General features: G+C 40.6%; 2 protein-coding genes across 2 annotated transcripts in view; one reads left to right on the top strand and one right to left on the bottom strand.

Moving 5' to 3' along the window:
• LOC138966498 (uncharacterized) overlaps window positions 1-12,481 on the top strand; it is a 15,167-nt gene extending 2,686 nt beyond the window's left edge. Inside the window, exons 3-8 of the mRNA XM_070338767.1 lie at window positions 735-878; window positions 6,345-6,441; window positions 7,169-7,364; window positions 8,551-8,775; window positions 10,464-10,633; window positions 11,792-12,481. Coding sequence (XP_070194868.1) covers window positions 735-878; window positions 6,345-6,441; window positions 7,169-7,364; window positions 8,551-8,775; window positions 10,464-10,633; window positions 11,792-12,107 — 1,148 coding nt within the window. The 3' untranslated portion in view covers window positions 12,108-12,481. The remainder of the gene's footprint in view (window positions 1-734; window positions 879-6,344; window positions 6,442-7,168; window positions 7,365-8,550; window positions 8,776-10,463; window positions 10,634-11,791) is intronic.
• Window positions 12,482-12,870: 389 nt separating this feature from the next.
• LOC138965932 (uncharacterized) overlaps window positions 12,871-23,560 on the bottom strand; it is a 53,604-nt gene continuing 42,914 nt past the window's right edge. The window contains exon 13 of the mRNA XM_070338013.1: window positions 12,871-22,853. Within this exon, the coding sequence (XP_070194114.1) occupies window positions 22,737-22,853 (117 nt within the window). The 3' untranslated portion in view covers window positions 12,871-22,736. The remainder of the gene's footprint in view (window positions 22,854-23,560) is intronic.

Below are 23,560 nucleotides of genomic sequence, written 5' to 3'. Positions count from 1 at the left end.
TATTGAAGTTTAACATACAGCCTTTGTGATTGGTCAGATAGTCGGGCGGGGATGTAGCTCAGTCGGTAGCGCGCTGGATCTGTATCCAGTTGGCCGCTGTCAGCGTGAGTTCGTCCCCACGTTCGGCGAGAGATTTATTTCTCAGAGTCAACTTTGTGTGCAGACTCTCCTCGGTGTCCGAACACCCCCGTGTGTACACGCAAGCACAAGACCAAGTGCGCACGAAAAAGATCCTGTAATCCATGTCAGAGTTCGGTGGGTTATAGAAACACGAAAATACCCAGCATGCTTCCTCCGAAAACGGCGTATGGCTGCCTAAATGGCGGGAAAACGGTCATACACGTAAAATTCCACTCGTGCAAAAAACACAAGTGTACGTGGGAGTTTCAGCCCACGAACGCAGAAGAAGAAGAAGAAGAAGGTCAGATAGTCAAAGCTCTCTTAAAAAATCTGTTGTAGGCCTTATTTTCCTAAGGCCTTATCGAAAATAAGGCCTTATTTTATTGAGGTCTTAAAATAAATAAGGCCTTATTTCTTTACACCCTCATTTATTATGACCATAGACATTTTATTTTAAAAAAATTAGGCCTTATTTTTAAATTAAGGGCTTATTTTTAAAATTAGGGCTTATTTTTAAAATAATGGCTTATTTTTTTAAGGCCTTATTTTTGGGATTTTTGACCCTTTGTGCCAAGGATATATTGTCCCCTGTATATATCTGTTGACTATTTCAGATAACCGGGAGTTATGCGGGAAACCGGGTCAAGGGCGACCGAAGCGTTACTGTGTAGCGCCTGCCACGTGCAACACCGCCACTAACCGCTGTCAGTGCCCCGCTGGACAGTACGGGCATGGCCTGCTGGACTGCATCGATAATGGTGAGATGAGATGAGATGAGATGAGATGAGATGAGATGAGATGAGATAATACAATCATTCATTCGCTCGGCTTCCTGGCGGGTGGGCGAAAACTGATTCCATCAAACTAAGATTGTTGTCACTGTTTGTTTGTCTGTTCACAGATCCAGATCCAGACTTAAAAAGACCGTTGGTTCGATATATTTGTGATTGTAAAGTATTGTTGTCAATAACAACGTTCCAACAACTTACCTTTCTTGTTTTTACATTTAGTCAAGTTTTGACTAAATGTTTTAACATAGACGGGGAATCGAGACGAGGGTCGTTCGGGGTGTATGTGTGTGTGTGTGTGTATGTGTGTGTGTGTGTGTGTGTGTGTGTGTGTGTGTGTGTGTGTGTGTGTGTGTGTGTGTGTGTGTGTGTGTGTGTGTGTGTGTGTGTGTGTGTATGTGTAGAGCGATTCAGACAAAACTACTGGACCGATCTTCATGAAACTTGACATGAGAGTTCCTGGGTATAATATCCCCAGACGTTTTTTCGTTTTTTCGATAAATGTCTTTGATGACGTCAGATCCGGCTTTTTGTAAAAGTTGAAGCCGCACTGTTACACCCTCATTTTTCATTGAAATTGGTTGAAATTTTGGTCAAGCAATTTTTGACGAAGTCCAGACTATTGGATTGCATTGAAGCACGGATGGTTACAAATTTGTTAATTAGTTTGCTCATTAAAGTTGTCATTAAAATCGATTTTGTGCATACACATTTAAAAGTGATTGCATCATATTCTTCATCAAATTCTGAATCTAAAAATATACACATCTATATATAGGGAAATACGACTAGTGTCTGTGTGTATCCATTCCCAGTAACTCTTCCTTATCTTCTCCAGTGTTTTCAGCGTTTATCTCCCTTCCTTCGTGTGGCGTCAATCCATATTCCCGTTACTACGTTACTCTTTTTAGAATGTCACGATTGCACCAGTAAGTTGTCCTTACTGTAAAAGTGAAAAGGTCGAATCAATTTATAGCCACGCGAAAAATACACTGTCATCTATCTCTATATATTTATAGATATAGATATACATATATATATACGGCTTCTCTCTGTGTGTGTGTGTGTGTGTGTGTGTTTGTGTGTGTGTGTGTGTGTGTGTGTGTGTGTGTGTGTGTGTGTGTGTGTGTGTGTGTGTGTGTGTGTGTGTTTGTGTGTGTGTGTGGGCTACACCTGTGGATTGTAGAGTTCTGTTTGTGATGTGGTCTAGCCGCTTTTGTGTGTTCAGGCCTTCCTTCGAGAAGCCATAACAGTTATTCTCAATCCCGTTTGAGTGGACTTCGCCTTCAAAGGTGATTGTGGTGTTTTGGTCACTGAATCATTTTCGTGCTGTTCCCATTCCACCTGGGAGGGGTATAAGTTCATTCAAAGGGGGTCGAGTGTGACAGGGAGACTACAGTCGCCCTTCACAGCAGACTCTGCAGAGTTGTTCGCCTTAGAAGTTGTGGGCTTTCCTTGCATGTACCCGTAAGTTGTCCTTACTGTAAAAGTGAAAAGGTCGAATCAATTTATAGCCACGCGAAAAATACACTGTCATCTATCTCTATATATTTATATCTTTATATGTTTGACAGGACTTCGCCTTCAAAGGTGATTGTGGTGAACCGCCACGCTGTCTGTCTCTGTCTCGCGATTCACCCCGGCGAAGCCGGGTATTCCTCTAGTATGTCATGTTTTTCTTAAATATGATCACAATTAAGGAAAATAATTAAAGGCACAGTAAGCCTCCCGTAAACCATTACAGATACTGTTAGGCTTTTACACACACACCCTTTCGTTTAAACACTCACCGCTTGAGAACATCCTAGGTGCCCTCCGTAAAGAGCGAGCAATTTTCAGAGAATGTATTTTGTCGTGGTTTATCTTACCCCTGAGCCATCGTGAACCCGTGTCATCCAGTTTCACCTTTTCACAATGTTGTCGTCAGTTTGTAATTCCCTGTGAGCTTATCTGCATAGCACGTTATTATGTATCTCTGACTATGCACGAAACAAACGGCTGTTGTTCACAAGAACACTAGCGATGGATTTTGACTGTTCAGAGGAACTGGCGATAGGCATAAACCGTCGTCTGCTACGAGAACCACGACCTTGCGTGACCCTGCTTCCGGGCTTTTCTTTTTTCAAACTTTCAAAACTTCGAATTGTACTGATCTTGTCTTGATGAAAAAAGAATTCTTTTATGATTTAAGAATGTTTGTGTAACAAGCTGTCAATTTATTATTTAGATTTTAACAGTTAGGTCTAGCGCCAAAACGCACCACGGTCCGATTGTGTGAGGAGACAATCCGCAAAATTAATTCTTTGAAAATTGCTCGCACTTTACGTAGGGCACCTAGGATGTTCCCCTTCGGTGAGCGTTCAAATGGAAGGGTGTTTGTACTGTGTGTAAAAGCCTGACAGTATCTGTGATGGTTTACGGGAGGCTTACTGTGTCTTTAATAAGTTATACAATTAAAATTGAAGAAATCGATCCAAAAATGATTTCATCTTATTCGTTATCTTTTTCTGATTTTAAAACATATAGATATAATATGTTGTATTCAAAACAAGCTCAGAAAGTTAACAAGAATACAGAAAAGCGCGCTTTCCTGCTTAGCGCAATACGCTACCGCGCTATTCTAGCTTGTCAATTTCACTTCGTTTTGCACGTGAAAAGTGAGCGATTTCCTTCTCGCGGGGATGTGTATTGTCTTGGTGAAAGAATGCAGTGCGTTCAGTTTCATTCTGTGAGTTTGACAGCTTGACTAAATGTAGTAATTTCGCCTTACGCGATTTGTTTGATTTTGAGATGAGATGAGTAGATACCATTGACGTACAACACTGAAGTGAGAGAACAAAATAGATTTGAACCCTAGTCGTAGGAAATCAATTATTCTGTAGACACAGAACTGATGGTCAACTATTACTGAACTACCGTTATCGTTTCTGACGGAGATGCAAGTGAGATAAAAAAAACTAAATTGTTTCTCTCCTATAACAAAGCCAAAAATAGGGTCGGTAGGTCCGTACCTTTTTACAATTAACATTCTTTCTGGGATTGTGTTCTTCTTGTTTTTACCCGAGCGCATGTTGCTTTTCATTAGTCGACACTCGTGCGAACTATGTCCCCTATGTGTAGGAGAAGAGTAGCTTTCCTTGTCAAGTCAGCTAAATCGATTTTTCAAATAATTTTGTTTTTCAAAAGTCAAAAGCATTACATTTTCTAGGCTCGGATGACAAAATGGGGTCGGTCGGCGTTTTTAGGACTTAGATGAGATTAGACGAGATTAAGTGAGATGGGGTTAGATGTAATCTATGACCGTTATCAGTGCCTTGACAGACGAAGATAAAGGTGAGACTGCATCGATAAAGGTGAGACGAGATAAGGTGAGGTGAGGCACGGTGAAAAAGATGAAGTGAGGTGAGATAAGATGAGATGAGATCAAATGGTGATGGTGAGGTGCGATGTGATGAGATGAATTGAGAAAAAAAAGAGATGATGTGAGGTGGTACGAGATAAGATACGCTGAAATAAGACGAGACGGAAATGGTTGTTGTGAGATGTGAAGAGATGAGATGAACTAGATGATAATGATATGTGAAAAGATAGTCTGAGATAAGAGGCGGATAATGAGGTGAGATTTAGCTGAGGAAGACGACACGAGGCGAGCCAAACCAAGACGAAGACAAGACGAGGTGTGGTGCGTGGAGCGATGATGTAACAGTGTGAGATGAGAGGCGGCTAATGAGGTGAGATTTAGACGAGGAAGACGACACGAGACGAGCCAAACCAAGACGAAGACAAGACGAGGTGTGGTGCGTGGAGCGATGATGTAACAGTGTGAGATGAGAGGCGGCTAATGAGGTGAGATTTAGACGAGGAAGACGACACGAGGCGAGCCAAACCAAGACGAAGACAAGACGAGGTGTGGTGCGTGGAGCGATGATGTAACAGTGTGAGATGAGAGGCGGCTAATGAGGTGAGATTTAGACGAGGAAGACGACACGAGGCGAGCCAAACCAAGACGAAGACAAGACGAGGTGTGGTGCGTGGAGCGATGATGTAACAGTGTGAGATGAGAGGCGGCTAATGAGGTGAGATTTAGACGAGGAAGACGACACGAGGCGAGCCAAACCAAGACGAAGACAAGACGAGGTGTGGTGCGTGGAGCGATGATGTAACAGTGTGAGATGAGAGGCGGCTAATGAGGTGAGATTTAGACGAGGAAGACGACACGAGACGAGCCAAACCAAGACGAAGACAAGACGAGGTGTGGTGCGTGGAGCGATGATGTAACAGTGTGAGATGAGAGGCGGCTAATGAGGTGAGATTTAGACGAGGAAGACGACACGAGACGAGCCAAACCAAGACGAAGACAAGACGAGGTGTGGTGCGTGGAGCGATGATGTAACAGTGTGAGATGAGAGGCGGCTAATGAGGTGAGATTTAGACGAGGAAGACGACACGAGACGAGCCAAACCAAGACGAAGACAAGACGAGGTGTGGTGCGTGGAGCGATGATGTAACAGTGTGAGATGAGAGGCGGCTAATGAGGTGAGATTTAGACGAGGAAGACGACACGAGACGAGCCAAACCAAGACGAAGACAAGACGAGGTGTGGTGCGTGGAGCGATGATGTAACAGTGTGAGATGAGAGGCGGCTAATGAGGTGAGATTTAGACGAGGAAGACGACACGAGACGAGCCAAACCAAGACGAAGACAAGACGAGGTGTGGTGCGTGGAGCGATGATGTAACAGTGTGAGATGAGAGGCGGCTAATGAGGTGAGATTTAGACGAGGAAGACGACACGAGGCGAGCCAAACCAAGACGAAGACAAGACGAGGTGTGGTGCGTGGAGCGATGATGTAACAGTGTGAGATGAGAGGCGGCTAATGAGGTGAGATTTAGACGAGGAAGACGACACGAGGCGAGCCAAACCAAGACGAAGACAAGACGAGGTGTGGTGCGTGGAGCGATGATGTAACAGTGTGAGATGAGAGGCGGCTAATGAGGTGAGATTTAGACGAGGAAGACGACACGAGGCGAGCCAAACCAAGACGAAGACAAGACGAGGTGTGGTGCGTGGAGCGATGATGTAACAGTGTGAGATGAGAGGCGGCTAATGAGGTGAGATTTAGACGAGGAAGACGAAACGAGGCGAGCCAAACCAAGACAGAGACAAGACGAGGTGTGGTGCGTGGAGCGATGAGATTATATAAGGTAAAATAAGATATTGATAACAGACACTTTTAACGCTGTCGGCGGAGCAGTCTTCCGTGTGTTTTATCTCTGTTTCTTCTTCCTTGGAGCAGATTTCACAACATGAAGAAGCAAATGTAGGTATACCTGTGGCCCATCCTCACAGACATGCTCGTACAGCGTAAACATTCCAACAACTTTAACAACAAATATATATGACACATGTATGACACACCCATTGGGTTGTTTGCAGGCTTTTACAACTGCCTCATCACCAAGGACCCCAAGATCAAGCTGTTTCCAAACAGTACCAGCTCTCTGTGTCTGCCCTGCCGACACAACCTCGCCAAGTAAGAGTCAACATTTGTGACCCTCCACCACGGAATGAGTCGCATGTCACCTTTGCATGATTTTCATATTTTTACATTTTCACAAAGAGTGTTTTATGCTCTATCCAGTGGTAAAAACCGTTTTAGAAAAGAGCGAAAACTGTTTGAGTTATAAGCCTGCGACTAAGGTGACCATCACACTGTTACCAGACACTCCCCGGACTTATATTAAGCCTAGCGCAGAACCGCGCGAGGTGACATGCGACTCAATTCGAGGTGGAGGGTCACATTTCGTGATCAAGAAAGTGTATGTGGCTATAGGTAGTTCTCTCGATATGACTGTGTCATATATATTCTCAAAAGGAATTTATCTGTGTACAAAGAGCAAGACACAATCTAAAGAAAAACTAGAGACACGTGAACACAACGTTATTGATTTTGAGGATAGTGAATTATTATGTCAGGCTTTAGGAAAACAAAAGGAACGCCTGGCATTATTCACGGCAGTCAAATATGTACATGGGCAAAACAGCCTCTCCTTATTTTGTCAAAAGGTAAATAATTAGTTTTGATGAGTCTTTTTATTATTATATTTTTTTTTTTTTTTTGCTGCCTCGACACCTGTTCTTTGTCCCCTGTATGCTCTTACACCGCCCCGTCCCAGCATTTTAACGAGAGTCTTTAGCTTTAGGATTGCAATCGTTTCCTGTTCAACAAATGACATTCGAGTACTACTTACTGATTGTAGGTTTGTAGTCCCAGTCAACGAGTCGAACAAATTCTGCCAGTTCAGAGTGTATGGCTACAGCGAGCTGGTGGACTTCGGGCGTCATTTTGAGAACGAACTTGAAATCGAGTTCTCTGTGGGAACGGTCGAGCCCGGACAAAAGTTCATGGCAGAGCGAACCATATTCTTCCGAATTGATGGAACCAATCACCACAGGGTAAGTGTCTGCGTGGTTGTCTGGCTCTCTGTCCGTGTCAAGGAATCACTATGTGCATCTCCCTTTCTTTTTCTTCCTCTGTCTTTCAATTTCTGTCTCTCTTTTCAAAACAAGTCCCCGAGTCCGTTCTTAAGTTTTGATGGAATCGGCCAAGTGTTCGAGTCTGTTTCACAGTCTCACACACAGTACACCACGGACGGTTGCTGGAAATAAATCTACCGAGATTTTGTATTGGTTGTGGAAGAATTGCACCCCTTAATGTGCCAGACTATGGGATAGAGTCAGTTGAGTATGCGATGAAAGCGATCACAGCGAAACGTGTTCTCCAGTGTGCGTTTTGTGCGTTCGATATGAAGCCTTTTTTTCTTTCGAAACTATACACATCGCAGCTCACTGTTTGCCCCATGCATCATCCGTTGATTCAAGGGGCGAAACTCCTCCGCAGTACATACAAAGTCCGACAGAGTTGTTCCGAACATCGTGGCTCTGTCAGGGTTTGTATGCGCTTCGTAACAGTCGGGTTCATTGGTGAATCGAGCTGAAAACAGGTACGCCGATAGCGTCACAGTGACTAAACAATAAGCTCCGTTGTGCATGTTTTCGAAGCAAGAACTAAGTCATCATATCGAGCAGACCTTGTAAAAAACCGGCACGGTTGGCCTAGTGGTAAGGCGTCCGCCCCGTGATCGGGAGGTCGTGGGTTCGAACCCCGGCCGGGTCATACCTAAGAATTTAAAATTGGCAATCTAGTGGCTGCTCCGCCTGGCGTCTGGCATTATTGGATTAGTGCTAGGACTGGTTGGTCCGGTGTCAGAATAATGTGACTGGGTGAGACATGAAGCCTGTTCTGCGACTTCTGTCTTGTGTGTGGCGCACGTTATATGTCAAAGCAGCACCGCCCTGATATGGCCCTTCGGCTGGGCGTTAAGCAAACAAGCAAGCAAACCTTGTAAAAATAGAGTGTGAAGGTCTGTCTAAACGATGACCTCTTCTTTCTTTTGAAAACATGCACATCGTTGCTGATTATTCACTGTCACGCTATCGGCTTGTTTACATCTCGAGTCACCTTCTAGTCGTAATACAACCCTTCAATAGTGCATACAAACTTCGTCAGAAGAATTTTGCGAACACCATTTTTTTATTTTAGATGATCTAACCTTAAACGAATGCCACTGTTGTCTGTAAGACGACAGACGCACACGGATGGGGTGCAACCGGAAACAAGTGGTTCAGCGTCATGTGGAAGGAAGAAAACTTCACGCGAGGGTTCGGCGAGACCACCATCGTCATCACCAACGATGACTACGAAAGGTTGACGTGGTCAGTGCCCGAGTGTGGGACGAGAATCCGGTTTAGAGCTTTCAATCCCGACGAACAACCGCAAAGAAAAGTGCCTGGAATTTCTATCGTGGTCAGTATGATGGTCCACTGTGCTTTAGGAAACCATGTCGTGGTAGTTTGTTGTGCTTATCCGCTTACTTGCTCTGTGTCTATGTCTCTCTCTTTCTCTCTCACTCTGTCTCTCACCCCCTCGCTGTATAATTTGTTTGTGTGTGTGTGTATGTGTAAATACAGTTTCGTTTTGTTCTCTCTCTTTCACTCTCTACCCTATGGCTTAATGGTCGTTTTTATTCCCCATGCTATGCAACTTATTTTGGTAATCATGTGAAAATGCTTACTGTTTTTAACAATAGTTTGAATCAGCCTTTCCGTCTTGTTCGTGTCTTTTAATGATCATCACAGTAAGCTTATAGCTAGTTGATGAATCCCGAGTGTTAACTATCTGATAGTTCTTCTTCTTCTTTGTTCATGGGCTTAGACTCCCACGTTTACTCATGTTTTTAGCACGAGTGGATGTTTACGTGTATGACCGTTTTTACCCCGCCATTCATGCAGCATACACCGATTCCGGGGGAGGCATGCTGTGTATTTTCGTGTTTATATAACCCACCGAACTCTGACATGGATTACAGGATCTTTTCCGTGCTCACTTGGTCTTGTGCTTGCATGTACACACGAAGGGGGTTAAGTCACTAGCAGGTCTGCACATAAGTTGGCCGCCTGGGAGATCGGAAAAATCTCCACTCTTAGCCCACCAGGCGGCAGCGACCGGGATTCGAACTCACGACCTCCCGATTAGGAGGCCGACGTCTTACCACCACGCCACTGCGCCCGTCTATCTATTATACTAATAGATGATAGCATAAAACATTGATTGCTGCTGCACATTTAGTATCCTGTGCACCAAGGCTTTTAACAGTGAAAGGCTACTGAGCTATACTGAGCATCGTCAGTGTCACCGGATATGGATGGCCGAGTGGTAACGCACTTGCGCTCGGAATCGAGAGGTTGCGTGTTCGACCCTGGGTCAGGCCGCTATTTTCTCCCCCCTTTCCTAACCTAGATGGTGGGTTCAAGTGCTATTCTTTCGGATGAGACGAAAAACCGAGGTCCCTTCGTGTACACTATATTGGGGTGTGCACGTTAAAGATCCCACGATTGACAAAAGGGTCTTTCCTGGCAAAATTGTATAGGCATAGATAAAAATGTCCATCAAATACCCGTGTGACTTGGAATAAAGGCCGCGAAAGGTGAATGCTCGCCTAACAGGCTTGAGGTTTGCTGGTCGATGTGAATGCGTTATATATTGTGTGTAAAAAATGTTTGTTTGTCTGTCTGTCTGTAAAAAAATTCCATTTCACACGGCAGAAATTAATATGTAAAGCGCGGAGAGCACAGTTAATTGTGGTTCGCGCTATATAAGCTCACCATAATAATAATAATAATAATATGGTGCAGACACGACGGCGAACAAATATAAATATGTTGGACATTAATCCAACGAGAATTGGTAAACTGATAAAATGTAGAAGAAGAAGAAGAAGAAGAAGAAGAAGAAGAAGAAGAAGAAGAAGTCTATATTCTTCTGTGGTCATTCTCTTCCTTTTCTTTCTCTGTCTACTCTTCTTTTACGTTTCTTGTTGTTCTTTTGCTGATGAAGACGAAAGTCGAAACTAGTCCATGTTCATTTGCTCTTGTTGCCTTTTTCTGGTGAGTACATTTTTATTGTTATCTTTTTTTACTCCTGTCAAATTACAGGCTCCACCCAACGCCGCGTTCAATGAGAGCAGTTGCAAGCTGCCCCACGCGCTGTGTGACACGCCATTCCATGACGAAGGGACACTGGACGACGCGGCACGTGCGCTAGGCTTGACCCCCATGGAGTACCTCTTCTACGTATCGCTCAAAAACGCGCCGGATCAGACCAGGTATAAACAAAGCTCATTTGAGATCATCGCTTACACGTCTCGGCTTTTAATTAAAAAAGCAACAAGAAAAACCAAACCAAACCATTAAATGTAGCTTTATGACTATATTGACATAACTTTGCGAGATTTATTGAGTAATTTTTTTCACCAACTACTGATTAACCGACTATTTAGATAAATATTAAACTGTTGGTGAAGATCTCTCGGTTTTTCCTTTTACTTTGAGTAGAATTATTGATTTTCTTTTTGTCAAAGAGAACAAGATTGCATTGAATCACAAAACCCATTTGATTATGGGAACAGGGTATTTGTTTTAGGGAAAATATTTGATGTTGGTGTAAACAGCGGTCAGATTTCTGTCAGTGTTTTACCAGCTTCAACCGATCAAGGCGAACATTTGTCACCTGCATTGTTCGCCGTCTAAGACTTAAAGCGTGTAATTATGTTTGGGGGAAAACAACTGAAAGTCCTGTGTATGTGTCTTACAAATTTCTTACGAACAGTCATGTTTTAGTTTTTTTTAGATGAACATTTTTGAACTGCAGAACGAGAATTTGATACTTTGGGCCTACAGTCTGAACAGTTGAGGTTTAGAATTTTTTTTTATCATATGCAAGATATTGAATATACCGCATGCCGAGAGCGAGTTAGTCTGGAAACCTAAGCTACGATTGTTATACATTTCTGTGCATTTGTTTTATCCATACAATGTTTTGTGCACTTTTTTTTAACTCTCTCGATCAACTGAGAAAGACGTTTGTGTTCATACACCTACCGATGTTTTTGTTGTTGTTTGTGTAATACGATTTGCCTTGCCTTGTTTTATTTCTTGAGGAAACTCATATGACTCACATGAACATTGTGAAAAAATTTTGCAATCCTTAAAGTGTGCCACATAGCTAAAACAAGCGCCTTTTTGAACAGAGAAAGTTTGAATAAACGACGGGGGTTGAACAATTTAGTCAAAGAAAAAAGTGTCAAAATATATTAAGAATACGTTCACATTTCTGCACGGCTGACACAACGGTGACGCTAAAATCACATGGAATTCAAAAACAGATTACTGCTGACGTTCCAAAATTCAGAATAATAAAACAAGAATTGTAGGTTATTGGAACGTTTAATTACTAAATTCCCATGGTTTGTGTCCACCTTCAGAGGTCCCTACAAGTTTGAATGCATCCTGGTGTGCAACCTCTTCAAGTACAAGTGCACTGAGCAAGAACGGATCGACGCGGTGAAGACATGCAAGTCTCTGGTGTGTAACGCTGCCACAGCCTCCTGCCTGCTCAACAGCCCCTCCCACTACAACCCCATGGACTTTCTCCAGAAGTGTGTCCAGTGCGTCTGCACCCAGGACTGCAACGCATGTAACGTGGTCAGACAAGCCGTGACCCCCAAATGCCACGTGGTCCAAGCATTGAAGGACAAGCTCCTTGATTGCTCTACCAAACCACTCCAGTATGGTGGGTAGAAATATAATCAGTTTGAAGTCGCAAGAAACCACTGTTGTTTTGACATCCAAAACAAATAGACTACCAACGTTCCAACATTCAGAATAAAAAAATAAAAAAAGGCATGTTGTTGGAACATAGTTTTGTTTTGTCAATAGTTAAACGTTCCTACTGTTGTTTTTTTTTCTTTCTTTAAGTAGACGTCTCAACAGTTTGATGTTTGACAGTGTTCGAGGATCTGGATTTGTTGTTTGCAGTAATTACTTTTCGAAACTTGAGACGCGTTTGAGAAATAAACCGAACTTGAAGACTCTCATTGACATACATTCAGCTTATAAACAGTACACTGTTAATGTTGATTTTATTTGAAGAAAACATATCTGACATCTTGAAAGCATTGAGATGTGTGTGTACGTGTGTGTGTGTGTGTGTGTGTGTACGTGTGTGTGTGTGTGTTTTGTGTGGGGTTGTTTCATCCCACTTTCAAATCTTGACTCTTTTCCTAAATTGCTTTATTGTCTCGATTGGTCTGTTCCATGGTTGTGATTTGTTTTTCGTTTCGTTTTTTTCCTTCTCGCTGAGCATTGTATGATTGCGACACACACACCGAAATATACAGAAACACTAGCAATTTGCATTCCAACACGTGCACAAAATGCATGATAACTGACTGACTCACAGCCACACAAAACGGTCATGCAAACGTTAACACACACACGCACACACACACACACACACACACACACACACAACAAACACACAACTTTGCACAAACTCTCAATGAAGTGTGAAAAAAGTTGTTTATTTCTACAGAGAAATGAAACTGTACACAGGGACGATGAAAGAGGTGAAAGAAAAGGTGGAGGTGGGGATAACTGGGAGGATGGGGGAGAGGGGCAGGGGGCAGGAGGGATAAAAGGAGAACAGGGGCCCGCCAGCCGAACGAGTGGGGTCCGGCCCACATATACTGGAAGCCCCTTTTACATGTGGAAGGTAAATCAGGCCCAACCGCGCGTCGAGTTTCGTTTCGTTTCGAGTTAAGTACTTACACGTAGCTAAAGGTCTTGACCTTACTTGAAGCGAGCTAATTCTGGAATTTGAAGGAAAAAAAATACAATAAAAAACACACACACACAAACCGCAGTCTAAATCTTCGAACAATGTCTGCTTTTGTCTTCAATTACTAGAGGGCTAGCTGATCCTTAGACTGATTATTGTTAATCTTCATGAGAAAATCTTTTTCTTAAATCCAAGGTTTGAAACCAGTAAATTGTCCTATTCACCAATAACTCAATTTCACACGCTGTGTACTATGTTAAATGCCTCCACCATTTTGTAAAGCCCTTACTATTATATTGTTTAAATTACTTAGCATTATTTAAGTTAAGAGATGCGAGGAACATTAATATAAATTAATATTAAAGTTATCAGTTACGCGTTTTATGTGCTTCATTAACCAATAACCTAACATGGTAAAACAACACACACACACACACACACACACACACACACACACACACACACACACACACACACACACACACACACATAAATTGTTTGGGTGCATTCTTATCCAAAGGATCATTAAAACCCATCATAACGCGATTTTTAAGAAACAGTTGCAGTAACAAGTGGTCTCTTTGTACACAATACATGAGTTCGTTCGGCATTATTAACAAGAACAAGAACACAAACAGTAACATCTAGAAACAGCTTTAAATTATTCAGTCTCGTTATAATATTTCTGCACCTTGTTGCAGCTCTCATTGAATTCAAAACTGCAAGAAAAACCCTCCCCGCTAGTGACTCAAAGAAATAGCGCATATGCTGTTGTAATTCACTGTGAATGTCATAACTTCATGAGCATTTCTCCCCGTGTTCTGCTAAGAGAATGATGGAGAATACTGTGCAATTAGTTTCAAAGGGTTTTGTTCAACCGTCAATAAATTACTGATAGCAATAAATGTGACCCTCCACCACGGAATGAGTCGCATGTCACCTTTGCATGATTTTCATATTTTTACATTTTCATAAAGAGTATTTTATGCTCTATCCAGTGGTGAAACCCGTTTTAGAAACGAGCGAAAATTGTTTGAGTTATAAGCCTGTGACTAAGGTGACCCCCACACTGTTACAAGACACTCTCCGGACTTATATTAAGCCTAGCGCAGAACCGCGCGAGGTGACATGCGACTCATTTCGTGGTGGAGGGTCACAAATGTCTTTACGTTACCCTGACACATGAAAACGTATACAGAGACACTAATCAAGACAGAGCTGTTACAAATACATAGTTATCCGTTTCCGCGTGTTGATAAACACTTACATAACTGTTCGTTTCCGAGCATATTAAACATTTGAATGGAAGCTAGTTCTGAAGTTTCAAAAACAGATTTATTCAGAATTTAAAGTTTTTTTGCGAAGTTTCCTAAGAAATTACTAATGATATTTGTCTTGAATTCAAATTAAACTTTATAAAAAAACCTTTTTTTTAGTGAAATAACATATGAAACATTCGCTCCACCAATCCACTTCTATTTTGTGTTTAAATTGTTGGTGTTCCCTTTTTCTTATGCTCAGCTAATAATATTACTTAGCAAAAGTCTTTTCAATATTTGATTTATAAAAAGTATAACTTTAAATATTATACTTGGAAGTACATTATTTTTTACTCCCCGTGCTTGTAACATTTTCTGTGTCAACAACCCAGCCTTGTACAGCACGGTATGGTGTATGCATGCATGCGCGGCGTATGTGTGTGCACGCGTGTGTTCTGTGTGTGTGCGTGCGTGTGTGTGTGTGTAAGTGCGTAAGCAATTCTGTTCGTCATTTGTAGTTTGTTGTGTTTGAATGAATTTAATATACTCAATCCAAGCAACATTCCTGTGTTCTGTACATGGTTGAAATAAATCTGATGTCTATATCGCTTTGAATGTCTTGGAATACCAAGATCATGATGCATACCAATGTTGACTCTTTTTTAGACCGGTTTTCATTTTTTCTGTATCTATTTGCTATTGCACACGTGTACCCGCCACAACAGTACATGAATTTCCAAAGCTTATTAGGAGCAACAAGGTTGATCAAGTATGTTTGCACATATCATAACGTATACCCGTACCATTTGCTGAAACAGTCCATCAAAACTCCTTCACAGCGTGATCAGCTGTAAACGTTTTATAAACCATATGAAAAAGGGAAGAAATGTTATCAAAAAGAAGGAAAAAAGTCTTAAAAAATTGAAGAGGAAACAAAGATTATTTTCCGTTCATGTGTTGAACTGTTTTGCCTACTGCACAGTTCGTTTGCATCTACGATTTAGAACTGGGGACTTTTAAATCTGCAATGAACAAATTCAAACTACAACACGGTAGTAAATTCATCTTAAATATTAACTCTTCTGATTCTGAACTAAAATTCATTTCATGGAATTGAATTTAGCCTTTGCATGCTGTATCACTTGCATATTTAATTTTTGCATGCTACGTTTCTAACGCACGTAATGTACGAATGGTCTGACATCTTGCACATAAATGGTTAAACATTATGGAGGATAACATCGTTTGATCTTGTTTATTTGTAGATACAAAAGTCCCCTTTGCAAACCAGATCACACATTCAAAACGTGACTTTTTCTCGAAAGTTCGGTGTCGTGCAGTCAGCGGGAACAGTTGAAAGCCTTGCCTTTTCCACACAGAAAACTGATTATTGGAATGTTGAAATATAACACATCATTAACAAATTATCAATGCTGATTCTAAGGGATCAACATGAGTCCTTAACATGCATAATGTTACATCGCACACAGTCAGGATCATAATCATGACGATAACGGAAAATCTGAGTGGATCATTCCAGTATACACGAGTGCAAAACAATGTTGTAAGAGAATCCTAAAATCAGATTAAGATGTACAAAAGGTCGAAGCAGAAGTTTACATCCAGACATAACCAAATCACCTTTCACTAACACTGTCAATAAAATGGCACTTTTAACAGAAACACCCATCAGGTTGCGTGGAACGTGTGACTCAATGAACAACAAAGGGCTCAACAGCAAAACAAAGAGAACAACTTTGTTACAATCTGAACTCCAAACTCATTCTGTTCTCGTAATACAAAAAAAAATATACCCTGGTTACCTTTTAGCCTGTTTTGCAAGTAGTAGCAGTAGTAGTAGTAGTAGTAGTAGTAGTAGTAGTAGTAGTAGTAGTAGTAAACGTATTACTACCGCTACCAATACTGATAGCAAGTAAATCACAGCTTCAGCTACTAGTCATCTTACTGAGAATAACAAATCCGGATGCACTTGTATGACCCTTGTTGATAATTTCAGAACCAAATCAAAGAAGATACATTCCTTACCCTGTCACTATCATGTCAACCATTACATATCTGCCCAGGGTGTATAACATAGGATACCAGTATCATTCCACTTAAACACATACATAAACACTTTTCACAGGCGGCTGTTCTTCTTTGCTGAATTAGTTTTGCAGGTTGACACTAGAAAGAGTCAAAACTAATTATCAACAGATTTCAACTCTGTGTAGAAATCAGACAGGTTTTGCTTAAAAAAAATTCTAAGTGGAAGGACACTAGCTATTATCTTATGCAAAAATCTGGACAGACCTGCGTTGATTTGCATGATTATTCACACAGAAAGGTGGGTATCTCTTTGCCTTAGGAACTAATGTGATCAGGATCCTTAGAAAAATGGTGACTACTACCACATGTTAATAAACTCACCAGGTTTTTGTAAAATAAAATACAAATAAACTGTTTTCATTGTGTGTCATGTTCCAAACATTTTTGGCTCTTTGGGAGAATGAAAACTACAAAAGGGTGCGACTTTCTGCAATGATCCCTTCAAAAACGTAAACAGTTTACATTTCACCTGCAGATATATGTTTTTTTAAATCCGTAATTTAACAGTAAGATAAGAGAAAGGAAATATATAAATCCAAAACCACGTTTAGATAGGCTATAAGTAATTAAAGAAAGTAACAAGTGTTATACTCGCAATGCTTGGTACATTTTGAAACGAAGGTGTTAGTCTTAAATTTTACTTAAACCGTAGGAAGAACTAGGCATATCTGGAACTGGTATTAAGAAATACTGGCCAGAAAGTACGAGAGGAAACGTACACTAACAAAAATGCATATTCACATTGCATTCACCATTAAGGGTCATAAGCTTGCGTCACATATGCTTAAAAAATATGAAACTTTTCTTCAAAACATCCAAACAAGTGATGAAATAAACGAATAAATGATAAACGTACAGACAGGTCCAAACAGGTCTGAGTTCTCTACGGTCAGAAAGTAACGCATTACTTATATTGCGTTACTGTCAGGTAAAACAAATAACATTCGTCCTCTTTCATTCATCTCTTGTTATCACATTGGGTCGCGCTCAAACGATGCAATGCACTTCGACCAAAGAAAAACGTTCGTTGCAGTCTAAAATGGAATCTGTTTTTGTGAACAAATGTGAATACAAGAAAAAGTCAACAAAGATGTTAAACACATTACTGATTAGAAAAAAACATAATACTTAAATACTTCTGTTTCAACATTCCACATGCGAGTTCATACACCCTGCCTGCACACTGCAAAACGTGTTCGAGTGCATTTATAATATGTTAATTTAGGCAACCAAAAACCGGAGACAAAACTGGGGAAAAGGAGGATATATATTCTGACCTTAATATAAACAATCTAGTACGGCTGAGTTGACATTATCTGAAGAAAAGTGAGCGTTAGCCTTCATCTTGCAGTGTCATGTGATAGTTGATCAAGCTTATTACAAAGCAGTTTTGAAATTGATCTTGTAAGAAGTAGAATATCAAAAGCAACTTGTATTCGAGTACATGTTACTATTCATAGACAACCAATTTAACTTCATTGTGTTTCAAACCCATCCACAATTTTACTGCTGAATGCAGAATACAGCCAGTGTTATAAAATTAATAAATATAGAATCACAGGCACGGAAAAACAACACACCTTTAGTGTCAAATGCACGTGAACACAGATGTTTTGCATATTCACATTGTATTGAAGTGAGAGACATAGTCTGCACCAAACTTTGAATCACAAGAGTGTAACCAACTCAAATTGTTAAATGACATTAAAGCTGAAAGGGTCTCAATTGGACAGATTTGGCACACCACCATTTGACATACAACACCTTCACAAACAATTGAAACAGTGAAATAGTAAGTCTCCGTGATGCATCTTTTTTGCTCTTTCTACTGGCATCATTTTTAACTGTGCGTTTTCTGTCCAGTAATTCCTTGTGTGAAGTGCATGTTCTGCAGTAAATTGTAACCCGTTTACAGACTAACTTGTTGACACTTTTTGTTAAAGACGCAGTCAAAAAAGTACTGGGTTAATATAACTTTAGTAGTACCGGTGTAACAGGCCATGTTGACACATAGTCAGTTTTGATCTCTCGGCCAAACTGGGCTGTGACAAAATAGGCTGCTACACCCGTAGTTATCGTGTTTTAATTTATAGCAGAAGACTTCCGTGAAACTTCCAGTTATGAAATCAGTTTCAATTAAGTAAAGCCTGAAACAATGTGACAGTGGTTTACCGACCCTCACAGTAAATTTAAAAGAACATCAAAACGTTTCTTTTCATTATGATAATGTAAAAGCATTTTCAACATTTCAATGGCATCATTGGTATAGCCAGTATAGCCATTAGTACATGTACTGCACTAGCATTACACACGTCACCTGGCATAGATTATTTCCAAATATTATGCTTTTACGTGCCAAATGTTACTGTGCAAGTGAAGAGACAAACCTGTCATATCTTGACCCTTTCGGCTTTCATTCCTGTACACAGCACATCTTGCAGTAGTCCAATCCAATGGCGTAATATCTCAGCGTCGTACCAAGTAACGTCGAGCAGCCAAACTATCACAGTTCACTATTGAAAGATTCACAGACACGCGTAGTATTCACATATTAAAGCTGAAGTCCAGCGAGAGTTGAGTTTCTATGGCAGCGCTTTTCCGACTTAACTGTTAGCTTAAATACAAAGGGTATTTTGGGGTAAAAACACTACAATTGTTGCGGTGTATACGTTGACACTGTTTTCATGTGTAAATTTAACTTTAACTTTTGTCCTATATGTTTTTGAAAGCGAAAATCCTTGCTTCATTTTAATTTTTTTATATTTATTTTATATAGTAGGTTTATTTTTGCTTCAAACATAATTTCTTGTTTTGAAATATCTTTAATTAATCTGACTTGAATAACTTAAACGTATCACACAGACCGTGTCCAGTTACAGAACTAGCTGTGATTAGACCTCCACTCCAAACAAGAGCACAAAATAATGATGTCTATACAGTGTTAAAATAAAGTTCAAAGAAGAGTACTGCCAAGTCTGTCTTCAGGTTAAGAAAACGAAATAGTCCAAAAAACAAAACAAAGTCAGAGTGTGTGTAAATGATGAGGCTTCGTACAACATTTTGGAAGGTTCCACAAATCTATCTTCACAAAACAAAAGTTGGTAGATAAAAAAGGATAGAGAAAAACAATAATGTAGATAATACATACACTGTTTACATTTTCTGTGCATTAAAATACTAAGTGTTGATATATGCTTTCAGTTACACTGTTTAAAATGGATTAAATAGGTGGTGGCAGTTAGGTGGTGGCAGTATTAGGGAGGGGGTTCGAACAGTGAAGGGAAAAGATGAGTGGTACCATTACTGCACATGTATATGAAAAATATTAAGTGAAGCATGCAATGCCACACAAGACCAGAAAAGAGACTTATCACAGTCTGAAGAGAGGGGAAAATGCGGCAAATATGTACAAAGGAATCCACAAGTTGTTAGCTTAATGTTTTTGCCTTCTCCTAAAGCCATGCAGTCTTGCCGCGACGCTGTCGGTCACGTGTTCATTCACAAAATGACTGAACCAGTCAGCCAAAACATACAATGAGTCCACTTTACATCTCAAGACACTTTGTCTCAGAAGTCTGTATGGACAGTGCAAAACCGTTAACATAAATTAAAACACAATCTCTCCGTGAATCCAAAATCACAAAAATGTCGAGTAAGGTACAGTAATATGAAATACTCGATTGCAAACAGTCCATAAGTCAAAATCGAATTAAGAGTCGATAAATCAAAAACAAAGAAATGCATATATGCCATACGCATGGGGCATGCCAAATGGCAAAAAAGAGAGAAGAGTGTACAAGAAGAAATATAGCTGAGTCAAACGGTGAGGAGGCCGTTTGGTCATATGCACGTCACAAAAGAGTTTCAAAAACAAAACAAAAACGTCATCAATTATCTCGGAGGCACAAACTCGCTGACAGCATTTCTCATCGCAGAATGAGACAGAGCTGAGGAAAGCAAACCACTTCTGCTACAGTTTTCCTTCTTAATGTTTCTCCAGCTCCGTTTCAACAGTTTTAACAGGTCCATATATTGTGCGTGGCCAAAATATACCCAGCGAACATGTAGTCCAGAAGTCAGAAGAAATGTACACTGTCATTTTGAAAAACAAAAAGATCCTCCTGATGCAAATGTATGAAAAATGCTCCGTACAACGAGCTCCAAGGGCTCAGAACACAACCACGGAGTACAGACAGCGAACGCTTTTTTCCATTTTATTTGAGCAAAAGATGCATACACAATTGTATCATTCGCCTAACGAGAGAAATACTGTATAATTTATGCGGGGTAGTGTTGGGCACGTAACTGGAAAAGAAAGAAAAAGAGTTAAAGGGTAGATAGACCTTGAAAAATAAAATGAAAAAGTATACACACACAGGACAATCATTCTCAGTTATTATAAAAAAAAAGGTGTGACAAATATTTAGAGAAATGGTCCAGCAATAAATGCAGAGATTTAAAGACCCGTGAAACCCTATTGCTTTTCAAAGGGAAGGAACACAGATTTACGGAGCAGGAGAGTCAACGCTACAATCGTCTGTGCTTCGTTTGGACACTCTATGGTCCTATGTTCGTTCAGCCAGATCATGTGAGGCCACATCTGAACAGAAATGGATCAGTCATCATGGTCTGTATACCTCTTCGATGTCGGTCAGGCAACAGTTAAGCGGAATACACACAAAACCGTTGGTTCTAAACTGTGTCAAACTATCAGCAAGTGTGAGATTTCTTGCAAATATTGTTTCGGTAAAAGTTGAACAATAATACAATCGTCTGCAAGCTGTGTAACAAATGTTTTCTGTTGCTGTTTTTGGTGGCTCTAAATTGAGTTGTGCTTGTCATTAGAGTTCGGTGCAAATATAAAGTTGAACGATTAACGAGGCAACGAGTTTGCTGATAGGTAACACTTGTTTTTCATCACTGTTTTTTTTATGCCCCATGACCAGTTGTGTGCTACACAAACCATCATATCTAAACCAGCACGTAGCTGTTTAAAAGGCTTTATGGTTGATCCAAACAAAACATGAATACACATCTTTTATACAGGACCAGAACAATGCGTAATTGGAAATATTCTACTTGCCTTAAAATATTATTTTGTTGCTAAGGTTAGAAGAGCCTGCTCGAGCAGAACAGTGCATAAGATCTCTTGTCATTCACTGTTATATTTACGCATCTGAATTTAACATTACCTTGCATGTTATACCTGTGCGGTATATTAGAGTTAAATATCTAAAATGGTAAGATATTCTACATACATCTCGAAATAATCTTCGCATATTTGGAAGCAATCTATTCTTTGCAGTTGTAATTAGGTGTGTCTTCTTCTTCTTCTGCGTTCGTGGGCTGAAACTCCCACGTACACTCGTGTTTTTTGTACAAGTGGAATTTTACGTGTATGACCGTTTTTTACCCCGCCATTTAGGCAGCCATACGCCGTTTTCTAAGGAAGCATGCTGGGTATTTTCGTGTTTCTATAACCCACCGAACTCTGACATGGATTACAGGATCTTTTTCGTGCGCACTTGGTCTTGTGCTTGCGTGTGCACACGGGGGTGTTCGGACACCGAGGAGAGTCTGCACATAAAGTTGACTCTGAGATAAATCTCTCGCCGAACGTGGGGACGAACTCACGCTGACAGCGGCCAACTGGATACAAATCCAGCGCGCTACCGACTGAGCTACATCCCCGCCACAATTAGGTGTGTGATTTTCTGCATGTTTTGCGTGTGTGAGTGCTTTCTCTTTCAATCTCTATTTTATCATAAGCCAGCTGTCAGAATAAAGAAGAATCCGACCAATAACCAAGTTGTACATTTCCGCATAGTTGCTCATTCGAAAACTATCGAATTTTAGCATTGCTTGTATTCAGCATGTATCACAACCAGCTCCTGTGTACAATACAATACAGTACAGAACAGTACAGTACAATAGCGCCTTTACAGTACTCCAGTTGCAGCATTGCTTGTATTGCTATAACTACCAACAAACCCAACTCCTGTGTCTCACCGAACCGAAGATCCATGGAATAGTCGGCACAGAATGATGTCTGTTGATCATACACACACATTGATCCTAACGGAACGGCGTTGCTCTAAAACCTTAGTTCACGAACACAATAACTTTGATAGTAGTATCTAACAATGCATCTCCTTTGCATGTTGGTATCAGTTGAAACTCGACCACAATGAAAGAGCGGGGGTGAATGATTCAAGGTCAGGGTCACGTCTGCGTGCACTCATGTGACGTCAGATACGTGTGACTTCCGTCCCCAACGCTGTTGTTTCCGAGGGGCTTGAGGTCAAGGGTCACCACAGGTTCAGGGTTGCACTCGCTTTCCTGCGAGAACAAAAATATTTTTGTCACTAAAAGGTTTGATACCATAAACATTGAAATTGCTTAAAATAAGAGAGAGAGAGAGAGAGAGAGAGAGAGAGAGAGAGAGAGAGAGAGAGAGAGAGAGAGAGAGAGAGAGAGAGAGAGAGAGAGAGAGAGAGAGAGCGAAAGGCTTACTTACTTACTACCCGTTATGCAGGTTGGCATGTAGGGAAGCAAGAGAGGGAGAGAGAGAGAGGCAAAAAATACAAAGAAATTAAGACAGGAGTTCAAATAAAAGGGCTCGTACAATAGCGCGGTTGATAATATAATATGTTCTGTAAATGAACTAGACACAGAAACAACTTGCAAATTCAGACTATTACTCATGCTCTCAATATATCTTTAGATGTTATAATGTAACACACGTGAAACTTGAAATTACACACGTTCTCAACTTCTCATTCTAAAAATAATTGGCATCACAAAAGTGCACTGCGCACAGCACTGACTAACTGCGCGTTCATACGAGAGTGATATTCAAAAACATGACAACAAATACTAACTTGACTAAGGTTTTAACTGTAATGCCACTTAATTCTAAGTTTGATAACAAAACTAGAGTTATCTAATTATTCTTTTATTTTACTTTTATAAATAGCAATTAGGAAACAAAGGGGATAGTTGAAACCATTGAATTCTTAAACATGAGTATGTCCATTGCAGTGTTC

This window comes from Littorina saxatilis, linkage group LG5 (genome assembly GCF_037325665.1).
Source record: "Littorina saxatilis isolate snail1 linkage group LG5, US_GU_Lsax_2.0, whole genome shotgun sequence".
NCBI lineage: Eukaryota > Metazoa > Mollusca > Gastropoda > Littorinimorpha > Littorinidae > Littorina > Littorina saxatilis.
The sequence above is the reverse complement of the archived record's forward strand: the minus strand, read 5'-3'. Positions and strand labels throughout refer to the sequence as shown.